General features: G+C 37.0%; 2 protein-coding genes across 5 annotated transcripts in view; one reads left to right on the top strand and one right to left on the bottom strand.

Moving 5' to 3' along the window:
- Nucleotides 1-17,735, top strand: part of GPR65 (G protein-coupled receptor 65) — a 452,137-nt gene that overhangs the window by 404,501 nt on the left and 29,901 nt on the right. The window lies entirely within an intron of this gene.
- Nucleotides 6,075-17,735, bottom strand: part of GALC (galactosylceramidase) — a 31,341-nt gene continuing 19,680 nt past the window's right edge. For 2 of the 3 annotated variants that reach the window (XM_068192668.1, XM_068192666.1), the window contains exons 10-17: nt 17,566-17,693; nt 17,021-17,110; nt 15,659-15,748; nt 15,173-15,317; nt 14,606-14,786; nt 12,173-12,336; nt 10,456-10,532; nt 6,075-8,713 (exon numbers count right to left, since the gene is read on the bottom strand). In XM_068192668.1, coding sequence (XP_068048769.1) covers nt 8,570-8,713; nt 10,456-10,532; nt 12,173-12,336; nt 14,606-14,786; nt 15,173-15,317; nt 15,659-15,748; nt 17,021-17,110; nt 17,566-17,693 — 1,019 coding nt within the window. In that variant the 3' untranslated portion in view covers nt 6,075-8,569. The remainder of the gene's footprint in view (nt 8,714-10,455; nt 10,533-12,172; nt 12,337-14,605; nt 14,787-15,172; nt 15,318-15,658; nt 15,749-17,020; nt 17,111-17,565; nt 17,694-17,735) is intronic. The other variant, XM_068192669.1, reaches the window with a different exon arrangement.

The following is a 17,735-nucleotide window of genomic DNA, read 5'->3' as shown; positions in this document are numbered from 1 at the left end:
TTCTCAAGTAAAGCTGCCTTCATTCCTTGTTTTTCATGGCTCAGAGTAGCTGGCCCCAAAGCCTGCAAGATAGCTGTTTTCTTAGCCATGCTTCCACTGCCATCTAGTGCCTCCAGCACAGACTGCAAGAGCCTCTTTTGCTTTACGAACGTGTCACAAAAGATAAAATGTCCTAAGGTTCATGTCAAACCTCAATTTTTCATTCGGAAACCAATCTTTGTGATACCACTATAGATTTTTTTTTCCTGAGAACAGATCAGACTTGCTGTAATGAGGTGGGGTTTTTTTGCAGCCTGAAGTATGAGCTAGCCCTCCTGACTGTCTTGGCTGAGTGGTGATTTCAAATACCACGTCAGTCACACTCAGTGAACTGGAATAGCATTGTTGTTTATCTGGTTTTGGTTAGGACTGAGAGACTTTTCACAGGGACTTGGGTCTCCAGAGGAGAAGAAGTAGCTATAGTCACACAATAACGTGAGCAGTGCTCATTAGCTTCAGGAAAACAACACTGAGGCAAGGTGACTGCAGATGGAAAAGTGGACTTGGCCTTGATTTTCTCTCATACTGCTCTGCTCTTTTACTAGGTACAACTTACATCATTTTTTTCAGGAAAAAAAAAAAAAGGAGAGAGCCTGGACATGAGAGTGTACTGTGGACTCAGGCTTTTACAGATGCAATAACACTCCTCCTACCTTTTAAGTCATGTTAAATACGCAGAGACTGCTCCAACTCTGAGAGACACTATGTAAGCTTTCCATCATTCCACTATGTGTTTCTGTATCAAACAAAGCCATTTCCAACCTATCCTCCTCATCTCTATTCTACTGGCCCCACTAGAAAGGCAACTCTGAAGCACAGCATGTTCCCTTACCTTTTCCAGATCCCCTTGCAGGGAGTGGGCAGCTGTTAGCAATGTTATGTTTCAGCTCACTGACTCCACCACTCTTGCCTGTTTTTCCTCTACTGTGAGACTGTTGGACTGTGAACCCACAGGATTCCAGTGTACACAGAATCAATGGAGTCCTTTCCAAAACTTTGTGAAGAGACCCCCCCCCTCACAGTGTGACTATCCCTGCTCTATGCAGACACAAAGAATAAAAAAGGCAGTATGTTCAGTGGCAGATTCAAATGAAAATAAAGTCATCCCTTCCAGGCCCCTACCACCTCTAACACAGAGCAGAGGCACACCCGCAGTGCCTTGTTCTCAGGGCAGTCATTTCCTCGCAATTCTAACAGGAAGTGACACTGAGCTGTTAATCAATGTTGTCCCCACTAATGCAGTAAGTCTTTGTAGGAAGGAAGTTAAAGCAGCAGCTCTGTTTCTACTTCGGTCTATTAAGCAAGAGTGCTCAGTGCCATGGTATTCCTGTGTGCTTCCTCATGAGGAAACTGAGGCATGTGAAATGATCCCAGGAACAACATTAGGATGTACTCCAGACCTCCATCCACCACTCATTTAAAGCTCTGGTAACTGTAGTGAATTTAAAAGTTATTAAAAAATCCAGGACTATACACAGTGGTCCATAATCACTTAAAACCAGAAGAGTATATTTTGAAAACTCAGTATAGGTTCATATGCAAATTCATTATATTCTGATTTCAGAACACTGTCCCAACAGAGAGAAACCTAAACAGAGACTCTCTGAGCATCAGAAAAATGCAGCATGCCACACGTATTTATCTCATTTGCAGTAGAGGACAGTGGTAATATTTGCATGGTGTTGAGGTCCTTGCAGATTAAAGCAGTATGTGGCCCACCATCTTTTGAAGGTGGTAGAAATGGGGAGAAAAAGACATTTCAGTTACAAAATGCAAGGCTAAAAGATCAGAGGGCAGAAAACACTTAGAATTAGCGTGTTACTGTAGATGAAACGAGATACTTTTTCAGAGAAACTGCCTTCTGAAATGACTTGGTACAGATAACTAAGCCCGGCGGAAGTCTTCAAAGGCATCTGAGGATGCAGTATATGCTTATCAGGGAGGTTGCTGAACACAAATTACCATAATCAGGTTTTGATGTAATAAAAGCAACCAAGCACCCTTTCTGCATCAGGCTTTTGAAGAAAAAAAAAATTAAAAACAACGAAGAAACATGGTTCAAAAGAAAAGAAAATCCTCCAGACTATTATATTCCAGTGCCTGATTGTATAATAAAAGTGATCAAAAACCTGCCTGACTTCCAGAAGGTTGAGTTCCACAGAGATAGATTGCATCTATCATTCCCAAGTCATCATGTCATACATAAGAAAAACACCTACCTTCAATCATTGAAGATGTTACCCAGGTAGCCACCCTATATGACAGTGGAGAATGTGTGGGAGAAAGGAAAAATACAGGTAAGGTGACTTGTGCCTTGGGGGCTAAGACACCACAAGAAATTTTAGACGCCTACACGGCCCTTTTGCTGCCTTCTTGCAAAGCCTGATCTAGATTAATTTTATTTATTATAAAAATCAAGTGATGTGACAATATTAAGATTCAGCACAAGAAAAATATAATTAGCTACAATACAGAGGTAAAAAGATTCAATTGTTCAAAAGATGAAGATTCTTGCATTTTCATGTGACTAAGTATTTGTTTGAGAAGGGTGACAGATATCTCTAAGTAGTAACCATTTTAAAAATGCAGTCAGGAAAAGAAAATTAAACCAAGGCATATACTGAATGTATTTACATATGGGGAGGCTGCAATTTCTGTTGTGGAAATTTACCAGAACTAATATTAAAAAAAAATATTTATATCATACTATGGTATTTGAAATTAGTCTCCCACGTGAAGTAACATCATAAGACAAACTCCCATTGGCTTGGGAACTGGGTATTCACAGTTGATGTATCTGTATGAAAGTATTCATTTTATCAAAGTGTTTTGTCTCCCAAGGTGGAATCACAGATGTTTCATGAAGGGCTCAATCCATCCCACAAGTAAATACTAGAGCTCAATAAACACAAGATACATTCTGCAGTATCAGCCTTGCTTTTATCATGAATTGGGAAGAAAAGTTGAATGATCTCCTTGCATCCCTTACACAGATCATAAACGAAAGCAATGATGCTATTTGTTTCAAAATCCATAGAATAGCCACCTACAAAAGAGAAGTGGAAGCTCTCTCACCCTTTTGTCTCAGCAGTCTACTAAGGCACATCCTAAAAATGTACAGTCTATCTAGCAAGGAGATGGGCTGAATGATCAACAGAGTATTCTCAGCCTCCTCCTCCTGGTACAGGCTTGCCCTGCTGCACTGAGCATGTTTCGTATAATGCTGGCAAAACAATTTATTTAGCACAAAGTATCAGCTGGGCTGCAAGAAAAAAATTAAGTTGAACCATTAAACAGCAATCTTAGACTGAACAGGAAATAGGCAGCTTATGCCAGAGACGTTGTGGATCCCAGTGAAGCTTTACAGATCTCTGCACCGAGCCATTTGTGTGCACCTCCATTCAGCACAAGACCTGCCTGATCTCTTGCCAGTGAACACTACCATTTATTGCTCCCACTACAAGAGCAAGCACATCAGAAGGGAATATGGACATGCTTAACAGGATTTGCTGCTAGCCATTGCCAGCTGCTCTTTCAAATGACTCTGTTAACACTATATAATCAAGCTAAGAGGCTACAGAGTCACTCCTGTATGATCTCAGATTGGCCAATGTACACAAAACTTCCCAAAAACTTGGAATGGGGGTGGCAGTAACAGAGAAATATTTGCCTTATATTTTCCATAAAGCTCTGCTGCTATGCTCAGAGGGAAGGAATCTTCTGCAAGCAGGAGAGGGACTGAGTCACACATCACAGACATGCCTTTCAGCTGCATAACCTGTTCTCATGTTTTCTAACCTTTTCTGATTCTACTGTTTTTGGGAAACAGCAGTGCCTATAATTAGCTAAACAACATTTGCTTTTTAGCAACAATGAAGTCTTGTATTCTCTACAGGCATTTTAACTGAATCATTGTCCATGGAAAACAGTAAGGAAGATGGCTGTATTTTCCAGCAGTAACTGAACAAAGGAAGACAAGTTAAATCCAGATTGTTCTTTGCTTTTCCCTGTACTATTTGGGAACATGTGTGCAGTTTGGGGGTTTTTTGTTGGTAATGCCATTTTGGTTTTTTTAATAGTCATTTTGGTGTTACCTCCCGTTTTAGACCATGAAGGATTCCCAGACCATGGCTGCATAACATTGGGATAATATTACACGCTAGGTTCAGTTTCCTCTTACATACCCTAAAGTTAATTCTGTACTGAGACACCCTCTACAACAATAATATCTTTGAAATGCCTCTGTGAGTACAGTAAAACCAAAGATTACTGTTTTCCTGCCCTAAGTAAAGTCACCCTCAGTCAGGTACACTTGATACTAACAGAAAAGGCATTTAAAAAAATTTAAAAGTCAACACTCCAACAAATACTTTTAGGATACTTTCATCTCTGCTTTCCAGAGACATGTGTAGGTTTAGCCTGAGGTACACAAAAGTAAGAGTCAGGTTTAATGCACTCATTGCAAAGTTACCAGAAGCCCCTGACAAATCTGGTTTTGGGTTGTGTGTCTGTTTCTAACCTTATGCAAACATAATTCCTTGAGGGGAAAAACAGAGTTTCACAGTTGTTTGTCTTAGCCACTATGAAAACCACAGAGAAGTATCTTGGCACACAGCAAAAGCTTGGCAACACCGCTACAGCACAGATTTTCCTCTGCTCAATTACTAGTGGGCCTTTTGGGCTTTTTTTAGAACACAAGTTCTAGAAACACAACCCTTATTGTTTCAGCAACACTTGGGCACAAATGGAAGGAGCACAGCAAGAGGAATTTGCTCATGCTGACTTTTCAATGCACACTACTCTCAGAATTCTAAAAAAGCTACCTGATAATTCCACTACCAGCCTAAGAAGTCTTCAGAACTAGAGGGTTTTTACAACCTGCCTGCCACTCCCAGCATGTGCTAGACTTGTATGAATATAGTATTTACAAAGGGTTTAAACAAACAAAAACAAAACCAAAGCACAAAAAAAAAACCCAAACCAACAAAAAACCCACACAAAAAAAAAAAACAAACAAACAAAAAGAACAAAACATCAAAGAGAGGATAATAAAGTCCCCAAGCACTGTCCCTCTTTGGCCATACTGCTGAAATAGACAGCTATAATTATGATGGTTAATTTCATAATATCCACTTCCCTCCAGAAAATGGAGCCTGGATAGAAACTTCAGGTAAACCAATGAAAATTTATTAAGTGAAAACAACCAACCTGCTGCTATGATGCAGTAAAACTGATTCTGTAAGGCAAAAGCAAATCACTACCACTCCAAATCAAATCTGGAAGTAGAAATTTAGTTTTGGTACAGAGATATAAGGAGGCAGCTGCAAAAGGAGCCTAAAGTAAGTCTTCTGTAATTTTAAAGCAAAGGAGTCCTAGTGTTTTGCATGGGTTTGAAAATCCCAAGAACAGCTCAAGTCCAACCTCAAAGATGGGGTGGCAAAGAAGGGACAGAATTGATTTTGATGCAGGGGTGGCAGAGATGGGACAGAATTGATTTTGATGCAGTCTTTGTGTAGGTGATAACACATTGCTGGTTACTGGAAGGCAAAAATTGGAAGGTAAATCATATCTACTGGCACAATGGACTGGGAAACATAAATAGCTTTATGGAATTTCTCCCTTCCTTGTAAAATCAAACCCTAAAGTTTAGCTTAAAAATTTAGCTGTCTTTTTCCAAACCTAGAAACTGACTTTCAGCTAAATCCCACATGACCTTAGTACTCAGCAGTTTTGCATCAGTCATCCTCAAATACAATTTAATTCCCTTCACTAAATTAAAAAAAAAATCCAAATCAAAAAAACAGAAAGAAGCAAAATATATATTGAATGGTATAAGAAAATCATTTTATCAATAGCACAAGTCCTAATGCATATGGATTTTGAGATATTTTTAATAAGGACTGGTTGGCTATAGTCTTCCAATCCAATTAAGTTAATGTCAAGCATATTTATCAGAAATCACAATGGAAAAAATGCCAGCTTTCTTGCTGGAGAAAACCAAGACCCATTTTACAGAAGCATTCTGCACAAATAAAGCGTTTTTAAGTGTTTTATTTGTCCATTTGGAATGATTAGCATTTCTAATCAACAACATAAATCCACCCCTCAGTGAAAAACCCGACAGCTTGTTATTGCCAAACATATTACAGTCTACTGAAGGGTGAAGAATTACAGACATATAAAGATGAATAACATTATGTCACCATTAAATCACTTACTCTGTTCATAACACTTTAATCCTCCAACATTGTAAATTAAGATTAGGGAAAAAAAAAATCAACATTTCCAGTGATAAAATACATAGTGTTTAGTACACAATACAACAGTACGGTTTATTACACTAGTGCATTAGAAAGTTAAAAAAGTAGACAACTCCTTTGGAATAACTGTATCATTGCTGATCTCTCTGCTTGCAGCCACAGAAGCTACCAGGAAGTCTCCAAGAAACATCCAACTATAAAAATCCATCACAACTAAAATAAATTTATTCTGAGATTATTATACTCATATTACTTGAATATGAGGACCTAAAATTAGATTCTTTCACATGTGGAGTGACCAGTGACATTCCTTAGGAAATCAAGCAAGAAATGAACAGATCTGCATGCATACTTGAAAATTACATGGAGAATTGCCTTTCATTTTTCACCCACTTAAGTAAACAGTTACTTAACATTTGGAGGTCCTCTACAAGAGTTTTAAAGTTTAGTGGTTTAAAAAAAAAACATTTCTTGAAGCTACTGGCATGTATGAAATTTTCAAGTATGAATAGGTAGTATCAATTTAACAGCTAAAAGACACAACATTTTTACTTACTAAAGATGGAATTTTAAGAACTCTTCTCCAAAAATGAAAATGGAAGATCAACTTTATAAAAATTTTCCAGGAATGATCTGTATAACATTAACTTTATATTAGATGACAACTTCAAAGACTGAAGTTAACAATTACTGGAATCAGCCTTCAAAATAAAGGGGATCAGAAGAATAATTTCTATAAATCAAAGTACACTACAAATCTTTTTCTCCAGATGTTGCCTGCTACAAATGGCCTCATACAGCTATTAGAACCCTATCAAGTATGTGGAACGACTTGCTTGTCAATTAAACAGGATGTGAATGTGAAAAGTAGATGGACACAGGAGGCACATTTCATTATGGGAATACACATCATCTTCCTTCAAACTGACCAACAACAAACAAGAAAAATTCTGGAGCCAATTGAACTGCAAATGAGTGTGAGGAAAAACCCATTCAGTACCTCATATTCTCAATTAATTGCTTTTTTTATAACACAGTAACATGGGGAAAAAAATTAAATTAAGCAACAGCTAAACTGAATCCCTCCATTCCCAAAGATCTGAATTATCCTCTGAACTTCATGATACGTAGGAAAACTTTAAAAAAACAGATACTCTTGTGTCATTACCACTGCTTGGCACTCTAAACAATTCCCTCTGTGTTCACCAACTGTCATTTACCTTATGATCAGATTGCAAACTCTTAAAGGCAAAGACAGCCTTTATTTTTTTTTTTTAATTTCTTTTATACCAGGAAGTGATAGTATCCATATCTACTCTGTGCCACAGTAATAAAATAAATATCATTGTTAGGCTTTAATTATTTTCTATTCAAAGCTCTAAATCCATCAAAAGAGAGAGATGTTTGCCCAAGTTTCTAGGAACAAAAGGCCAGTTTCCACATGTGACCTGACATGAAAATATCTATGATGCAATGTTTTTATTCTTTGTATTATGTGACAAACCCCACAATATTATCATCAACAAACTGTAAGTTATGGTATCTTTTCATCCATTTCAACCCTTTCAGTGAAAAGAGGAGGTAGATTAGAAATAAGCCACATCCTGCACTCCCTGATCAGTCATAAGGCACATTTCCATTCCACTGAAAATAGGACATATTATAGGGCTGGCAACAAAAGTTGAAAGATTTAATCAAGTGCACTTGGAGTACTGCAATGTCTAGTCACAGACTGTAGCAAAAAAACAGACAAAACATCTTTTTTTTACTATAGGAAATCTAGGTACTGTATCCAAATGAAATTTGAGAATGATAGACCTACAAAAGTATGGGGCCCACTGGCTCATAAGGCTTACTGGCATTTAATTCTTTCTTTCACAGTGAAACAATGGACATAATAGTGGAAGTGTTAAAAAATGCAGCTTAAGATGAATCTGTCTTCTGTTAGCTTATAAAGTTATCTTAGAAGCGAGCTGGTAAGTTAAGATGTTGCTATTAAAAGATATTTAAATCCAAGAATTTGTTTTCATCATTACCTTGAACTAAAATTTACCCCCAAAAACTGAAGGACAAAAATCCCACAGCAATAGGGGATAAAGCTACAATCATATTGATATCTACTCAAGTAAATCTTTAACAAATACCACGGACCAAATCCAGACTCTTTGCCAAGAGATCAATCACAGTTTAGCACTCAGCTCTCCTCCAGTTTGACTTGGCTCTTATTCAAAGTAACATGAGAACCAGGTTCTCCAAATGCCAAAGCCACCTCAGCAAGCTTCAACGTGAAAGTTGTCAAACTGTGCAAACTCAAAGGAGCGAGTTCCGAGGGCAGCCCAGCCGTTCCCCGGTTTGGAAACGGTGACATTCTCCCAGAGCGGATAACCGTTTAACAGTCCTGAGGCAGAGTTGCCCTGTCAAAAAAAGGAAAACGTTAGCTTTGTAAAATCCAGGGTCTGTGCAGACACTGAGCCTGCTCACATGGGAGACAAGACAAAGCAGAAAGATGTCAAGTCAACTTTCAACTACATTTCACACATTTTTCATGCAGAGAGGCATCTAAATATTGCATAGAATCCTCTGGTGTCTATCACCTCTGTGAAATAGATCTAATGCCTTTACAGTGAATACATTAAAGGCTCCTCTTCTCCTACTCACAACTTTGCTAACTCAGTGTAGAACCTGAAGGGTAAACTGGTTTTCCTCTTCCTTGTATCAGACTCTTTCAAAACAGCCCAACTTTCTTAAAGTGATACGATACACTTGGCACTGATTCTGCAGAATTAGGCAGAAGTCAAAAGTAAAGAAAGATGTAATTTAGTAATTAAGTTGAAATAAAGAGGAGACAGCAGAACTTTCAAGTATCACTCAAGCCACTTCAAGACTTTGAAATTAAAAGCAGTTTCAAGAAAAATTACAATTTATCTTTTGTGTGTTCCACTCAACAGTATTTAGAAAAAAGTACTTCAGTTTACTTGTATTTCTTAATTTGAAAGACAATTATAGATACAGGTAAAAGCAAAGAATGTCTTTCAAGGAGTCAGTGTGAGAATTATTTAAAGATGGCTCTGTACTTTGATCATTACACCAAAGGCATACTAGGTAAAAAATACTTTAACAACACAGATGCAAGCTTGAAGCATTGTAATTTTAAAATTACCAACACTGTTTTGACTTTTAAGTGATTAATGTTCATCTTCAGTAACCAAATGTCTTGGCCCATTTCACAGATGGCAAGCACTGTCATAAATGTACGTGTACCAAAGCCAAAACTAAACTACATCCATTTCAGTGACTGCCTTAGGTGTAAGTGTCCAAATGCGACAGCACAAGAGACAAAAAAACAGCTTAGAATACTCAGTGACATTTTAGCATGAGGGACTCAGTGCATAATTTTAAGAGATACCTTCAGTAGTATATCTCCCCAGCTAGGATTCCCAGCTAGGATTTCTAGCCAGTTGGAGTTGCAAATGTTACATTAGACATAGGGATTAGGCATTCAGAAGAGGAACTTAAAGCCTTTTAGGTACTTGCACCAATGTCAAAGTGCACAGGGATATTTAAGTACAGTTTGGGGCTACTTTCTTCCCCAAGTCACTGTGGTCAAAAAGGGTGGAGTGGGAGGGAAGGAAAAAAATGCAGACATGCTTCTCACTAACTGCAGCCCATTTATACAGTAACACAATGCCTGTGCTCTTCCACCACAGTAGAAAAGGAACTCAGCTTATTTGAGTTTCCCAGTCCTTTACTGGCTCCACATACAAGGCCTGAGCCTGCAAGGGAACTGGTGGGAGACAGATTTGTAACACAGGCTACCTTAGTATTTTACTGTCTTAAGAAGAGGAAGCCAGGCCATCATCTTTCCATCAGATGAAATAAGATACTTGCCTGTCTGACTCTTCTACCTCCAGTCTTCAATTCAGCTTTCCAGTTATTTTCCATACCTTCTACAGATTCTCAGGATCTCTTTTACAATACAGGCAGCAGAACTTGGTATGGCATTTTAATACTGGTTCAATATAACAGACATTGTTTCTGGTTTTGATAGGGTAAACTAATGCAAGTACACCATCAGTAGTATAGCACAGCTTTGTCTAAACCATTTAGGACTGGAAGTTTCATAACTGGTTTTCAAGCTTTTTGCCCGTGTCCTTACCTGAATGTTGAGAGTAAGTGTGTGCCATGCATTATCCCGGACACCAGCAAGTCCTTTCATTAGTATTTCTTTTCCAGCTGCAAAACATGCTTAAGTTAGCAAAGTGTTACTTCAGCTCTTTGCTGAAACTGATAAATACCAAGCCAGCAAAAGGATAATAATTTCTGTTTTACAGAAGTGTTCAGGATCGACATTTTACCAATTTCAGTTGTAGCATGGAAGGCTTAATATGCAATCCTGGACTCTGCATTTTCAGTACATTCTCATGTTTTGCCAGAACTGTTTTCTCCCTGAAATCCTCAATGCTTTTGGCAATTTGGCATGAGATGAGGATTCACTCTAGGGAGAATACAGGTTACGAAGTGTGACAGTAGCTATCGCTCTGCTTGTTCTATCGATTTTCTTTTTTATTTATTGTTTGTAACTTTTAAATCACAGGGTTTCAGTTGCCACACTATCATGTTTCTTAGTTCTACCCAAAATTTAAGCTAAGCAAAAATGGGGTGTGAATGACACCTATAGGGAAGATGAAGACCTGAAAAAAAATTAAGTGCTACAAGTCTTCATTTATTCAGTAGAGAGTTTTTACTGCAAGATAATTTAACATTCAGGCTCCCTTCTAGAAAAATATAAAGATGACGGAAAATAGCTGAACAGAAAAAATTATCATATTGTGTAACAAGAGTCTCAGCCTGAAATAATGAGGTGGTTAATCAAAATCCACTCATTTCACCTAGGAAAAATTACTTCTGACAGCCTGAGAAACTAATCAGGTTATGTTGCTAGGTCTTATTACAAATAAAAAATTGAGTCAATCCTAAACACAAGTATGTATTTCCATAGAGCTGAGATTTAAGTTTTTATGGAATTATACATTGCAAAGTTTCCCTAGGGAGCACTGATATGTTAAGAGAAGCTATATAAAACATTTTTTATGCTACCTGTCTATGGTAAAGTGGAAAGGAACACAGACACACACACACAAAAAATACATCTTATCAGATGTGCTGTAGATCTAGAAGCTATATTTGACACATCAGAAACTATTGAAAATTTTAATTCATACTCCTGAAGTGATAAGAAATTAATTTAAACAACTAAATAGGACAATATTTTAAAGCAAATTGAAAAGAACTTTTAGCTATTGATGAAGTATAATCATACACTCTTCCATGTGCCTGTCAAGTGCTCTACAGATGAACACACATGAATGTTATCATCACAAGTAGAACATGTGCTCTCTCCACTGAGCTACACTAACAGGAGGATGCATAATTTGAGGAAACAGGAGGCCACTTATGATCATCACTTATGCCAGATGTAAGTGCAGGGACTTGAACTGCTCCCTTAAAAAAGCCATTTCATGTCAATCACAATTTCTTTTTCATGTGTAGTTTAAGAATACAGATCAAATCTTTCTGTAATTAATATTGTATCAGAGTATTTATAAAAAGCAAAATAGTTTATATTTGCTAGTGTAAAACAGACTTTGTCAGTGGAAAAACAAAAACTCCAGAAATCTGAGCCTGAGAAATGGGCCAGCCAGTAGCCTTCAGATGCTTTCTCCACATATGAAAAGTGGCCATCATTAGAACCAATAGGTTAAATTATAGTAACAACAAATGAGCTATAAAGTCTGAATGTTACCTATTTTTATCAAAGTTATCAACATGACATGTCCATTTGCCAGCATCCACTTTTGCAAAGAACTGCTTACCTAGGTCACCAGTGACTCTGTAGGTGCCATCTGCAAAAACCCAGAAGAAAACTCCTTTGGAATGTCGCACATATATCCCACCATTGTCAACTCTTCCTGCAATAAACACGCCTCCGTCACGAGGTTTTTCTATGTAGATGTCACAAGTGACTGTCATGTTTACCCTGTAAGAAAAGTTTAGTGTTTTAACAAGGAAGGAATCCATTTTTTTGAGTAGGCAGTATGTAGAAATTATTTGATTTCCTGAGATTATATTCCAGCTCAAAAGTAAAGCACTGTTATGCATGCAATGAGAGCTGTAAACAAGAAAAAAACAAAGTAATACCAGAACTATCAAATAGCACTCATAAAATTTACACAATTTCCTCTTCCTCAGAGCTGCACTACGAGACTCTTAACCATAAAAATTCTTTCCCTCTATTAATGGATCTACATCCCATGCCTGAAAGCACTTGTAATACAGATACAGCCACAAGGTCACTTACTTAAGAAGCAATAATTATCTATAATTATTAACAGAATGTGAAAAAACTCTGTGACAGCAGCTCAGCTGATAACTGAATCGGAGAATATCTATTCTAGCAACTTTTCTTCTCACCTGTAACAAAGTAGTAAGAATTACCTGAGTTTTCATTCTAATGTAATGCTCCAGATTCTTGAATATATAGTCATTACACAAAAAAAAATTACTCTCTTGCCTCCCCATTTATCAAAAAACAGACCCCCACATTTCCCTTAAGCCATTCTAAAGAGACTCAAAATCAATACAGCAATAATTACATAGTAATACTTTCAGGATATATCCAAGTTCAATAAAACCATCAGAGAAAAACACTAACAAACTCAGGATAAGAGAGCAAAAAGTGTTCACATGCACAAGTTTAAAATCCAAACTAAAACCAACCAAACAATCCTGAAATTGAATAAGGATAAATTTCCTTTGACAACTGAAGTAAAGTATCATCCTACAGAGAATTTTAAAGCAAGGTTGGCTCAGAATTTCAATAGCTGTTGTTCATTGCTGAAAACATCTGCTGGGGACAAGTTGAGTCTTAAACTGAGGATGAAGCAAACAAACTTGAGGGCCTGAAATTGAGGAGTAGCATTATAAAAAGTTACAGACCAGTAAAATTTTAATAATAAACTGAATATTCAGGAAGCAAGCTTGGTTTTGAAAGCAAGGTGAAGACTCAGAAAGAAACTGAACCAAAATAAAATAATAGGAAGCATTTAGGAATCTCAGTACAGTAATTTAAGAATATTTCCTATATAGCTGTTATAGGAATCACTAAGTATAATTTACTCAAGGAGGGAAAGTTGATTACAGGGAGAATATGAGACTTTTCTTAATCGAGGGCTGCAAAAGAAAACATCAGATAACTGAAGAACAACCTCCAAGAGGGTGGTATTCTTCCAGGCTTTGATCAAAGTGATTCAATCACATCTCCAGGCCTGAAATTAGAAATGTGAAGCAAGTTCTGAAAAAGCATTTGCCAGATCAATGACCTAATAAAGTCAAAAAAACCTGACAAAATGGCTATTTTAAAGAACGTATCAAAAGATTTTGGGCTAGGCCTCTGAACAGAAGAGAAAATTTTTTAGCATGAAGTTTATTATTACTATTAAAATCATAATTCGTTAACAGGCTCTTTCCCAAATGCTTATTAATTTTAAATAAACATTATTCTAAAATATGGTTCTTGATTCTGAATTACAATCATTGTAGCTCCTAGCAATTTTTTAGCTCCTAGAAAGAATTGCAATCATAACCATACTTTTATCAAAGCAGTAAACCTCAGTTACTTTCACCCAGAAATAAAAGTGGTTGAAATAGGATTGGCACCAAATCCACACAATTCTAGGAACTGCTCAGAAGATGGCAGTCTGCAGCAAATACAATTGAATTATAAATGAAATATTCTGAGAGTTATGAGACTGATCAAACTCCTAACAAATAACTCAAAATTATGTAATTCAAATAATCCTTTTCTTGGTCCAATTTAAGAAATAAGAAATTCAGGGCACACATTGGTGTTTCTAGTATGCCAACTCAGATCCATTCATGTAAAAAATTAGCTTGAATAAATATGCCCAGCAGGACATAAGCAAAAAAAAAAAAAAAAAAAAAAAAAAAACACAACACATTCTAAGACAGTGCAGCAATAGGCTAAAAAACCATGAAATGTGGTGGACTCCCAATCCTTTAAGAGTCATTCAGACAGACACAGTTGACCTTTGGCCCTGAGCAGGGGCCATGACTTTTGGAAGTGCCTGAATCATCATTCCTACATGTCTACAGAGAATCTGAAGGCAAAAGCAAAAGCCCTCTGTCCAAGAGAAATGAGGCTTGAGACAAATTAACTGATCATTACTCGCACTGGTGAGGACATTTCCCCAAATGTCACTACAAAATACAAAATAGTATTTACATACCACTTAAAATTTCCTATGACACTGATGGTCTGGTCTGCATCAGAAACCCAGGTGATGGGCCGCTGAACCACCACCTGGCGGAGTGTGAACACATGATCTCCTGGGTCAGAAGCATTTACAAAGTATTCAAATACACCTGTCTGATCTGCAAAATTTGGGGCTTCACTGAAAGGTGGATTACCTGTTCAGAAAATAAAATACACATCAATTCTAAAATGTTATTTTTCTTCAGGGTACTTGTTTTCAGAAATTTCCCCTGAGAATTTTCTCCAGATTTTTGCCTTGCTATATCAAAGCAGTCCCCAAAATCGAAGTTTTTAAGCAGACACCAGTTATGCAAACACATGAACACCAGATAAGACATTGAATTAAATACACCTGATGGCAAGCATAAAGTGTACACTCATACAGGTGTAAGTTGTTGGAAAAAGAGGTATAAATAAACAAAAACAAAATAGTTCAGGCTACCTCATGCAGAGGATTCAAATAACATAACTTACTGCCTTCCTACATTACAATTACATCTGTGTGTGAATGAAGTTTTTGGATAAGAGAATATCGGCTTACGTATATTGAAATCATCACTGTAATTGGAAGGAAAGGGCTGAGAAGGAGGCGGCTCTGGGCAACCACATTTCCGTCCTGTCTTGAGTGTGGTTAAAGTGTAGACTTCATCCACATTTAGATCTAAAGAAAATCTTCCCTTCCATATCTGGAATTGAAGAAAGCTCAAGTTGCAAAAGTTAACAACTAAATTACAAAATACACAAGTTCCTGAAGTAAAGAAGATCCTCTGAAGTCCTGATGTAAGGCAAAAATCCCATCTTCTTGCCTCAGCATTTAAATATCTCTGGGCTATTTTTAAAACTCCTTTTCCCCAAACTCATTATTACCTCCAGGTAAGCTTGTACACAGCCAGTAAAACTGCAGTCAAACAGCCTTAAAATATCCCCTTAATATGCAGCACAAGCATGAAAGTTGAGGACTTTTACCAGAGAGAGAAGACACACCTGAAACTGCAGAGGGACTGATAATTAAAACTGATCAACTTACATGTAAAGGATTGAGTTGCTGGAAAAGACTGGAGTTTCCATATTCAAAATCAAGTCTAGAATGCCACACTTGAAGGGTTTCCACCATATACTACAATGGAACACACCATACAATTTAAAACACATCAACAGCAAAATAAACAACCTTGAATATTCAACTTGAGAAATACCAGTCCTCTATGGGTGTCTCATTGTTGTGACATTAAAGTATTAGAGGCCACAACTTTATTCAGCTAATCATTACATATGCCTTATATTTTTATAGATTATACATCAATAAGCATTGTCCTAACAGGCCCTAATGTTGCTTATAAAGACAGAAAGCACTGCAAACACAGACACAATCTTTAGCTTTTCTATCACCAACAATACACCTTGGATACAAGCTCACTTCCGAGAAGTAACTGGACTGAAATAATATCCCGCGAGTTTCAGTTTTATGAGGCCTTCAGTCTAGTTGCTAATTCTTTGATTTTAATTTTTGAGCAAAGTATTTTGCTTACATGTCTCCAACCTTCTGCAATACTACAGTATATCAACTATATTAGTAATCAGATTTTAATCACACCTAACCTCTATAACTTCTTTTCAGTTACCAACATCAACAACAAAGCAAGCGACCTAGAGCTTGGTTTGGATAAGCCATCTGATAGGAGCTGTGTATCCAAATTGACACTCAACTGCTTTTCCTAAGTGAACCATTTTATTGTCAAAAGTTTCATCCAAATTATCTCCTCCTAAAGGAAATTATTGCTGCCAAAAAATCAAAATCAAATTCCAAATAAGTAACTGTCAAATTCTGAGAAGGAATCATCCGAATCAACTAACAGTGACTCCCTCCAGTTTACACTGTGAAAGTATTGTTCACATTTCAGAGAGAAATATACTTTAGCAAGATTAAAAAATAGAATAAACAAATCAACAACTGGTAGATTCTCAGAATATCTCTTCACAGGATGCAACAACAAAACCTACAGTATAAAATCAACTACAGATATTCCCCTGAAAATTAACTGATAACTAGAAAGGCCATGGCTGTGCTGGCCCAACAAACTATGTCAGCATGTCAGAGCACCCAGCCTTGGTCTAAAGAAAAATTTAGTTGCATTTTTGTCCTATGTAATTTCTTCTTCAACATACAGATTATTAGACTGGGAGGCAGCAATTCTACAATTTCAGTTATGACATTGCATCTCATGGTAAAACAGAGCCAGAATGCTTACAAATTTGCCAAGTGTGAAACGGCCTCCAATACTGGAGACTGTTAATTTCTTGCTAACCTGTGATACTGACTTGCATGAATTTGATTATGAATGGCAATTCATTTTACAAGGCTGATCAAATGTATTCAAAATCTACTTACAAATGACCCTCTGAGGTAGAAAGTTGCTCTCTGAGGTATGACGTTGAAATTTGGCAATGGAGGCCTGATACATTTAGAGTGATTATGACTCTGAAGAAAAAAAATAAATGTAACAGAAGAGACACACATTACTGGAATGCAACACATGGCAACATTCATTAAAAACCTACAGCAGAGAACTGAAATTAAAAGAGCAATAATTTATTCCACAGTTACCTTAAGAGCTGCAATTACAGTAGTTTAGTCATTTTATTCTGAATACAGATTTTAAGAAAGCACATGATATAACTTCCTCCCAGTGTGTCATCCAATTAAAGTTAATGTGTAATAAAAAGATAAAGATGACATATATATTGGCCTCCAGGAAGTTTCAACAAGGTAGTTTAAGTTCAGATAGAAAAAACAACCTCTAGTGAGCTCACTAATAAAGCTAAAAGTATCAAAGAACATTCACAGATACCTAACTACATAAATCAAGACTGGTTCTTCATAACAAAACATTTCCTGTAACTTTTCTAGTCCACTGGAATTGATGATGCACATACCATAGTTTCAATGATGATGGTAAGGTTCCCTAGGCCATCTGTCAGAGCTACAAAGCTGCCACCTCCTTCTAAGTGTCCATCCACTTGCAAGTATGACCAGCCCGGCTGAGTAAACTGTGTGGTGTGTGCTGAGACAAAAGTTAGAATACAATAATTAAGACTTAATAAAA

This window comes from Anomalospiza imberbis, chromosome 6, assembly GCF_031753505.1.
Source record: "Anomalospiza imberbis isolate Cuckoo-Finch-1a 21T00152 chromosome 6, ASM3175350v1, whole genome shotgun sequence".
NCBI classification, from domain to species: domain Eukaryota; kingdom Metazoa; phylum Chordata; class Aves; order Passeriformes; family Viduidae; genus Anomalospiza; species Anomalospiza imberbis.
The sequence above is the reverse complement of the archived record's forward strand: the minus strand, read 5'-3'. Positions and strand labels throughout refer to the sequence as shown.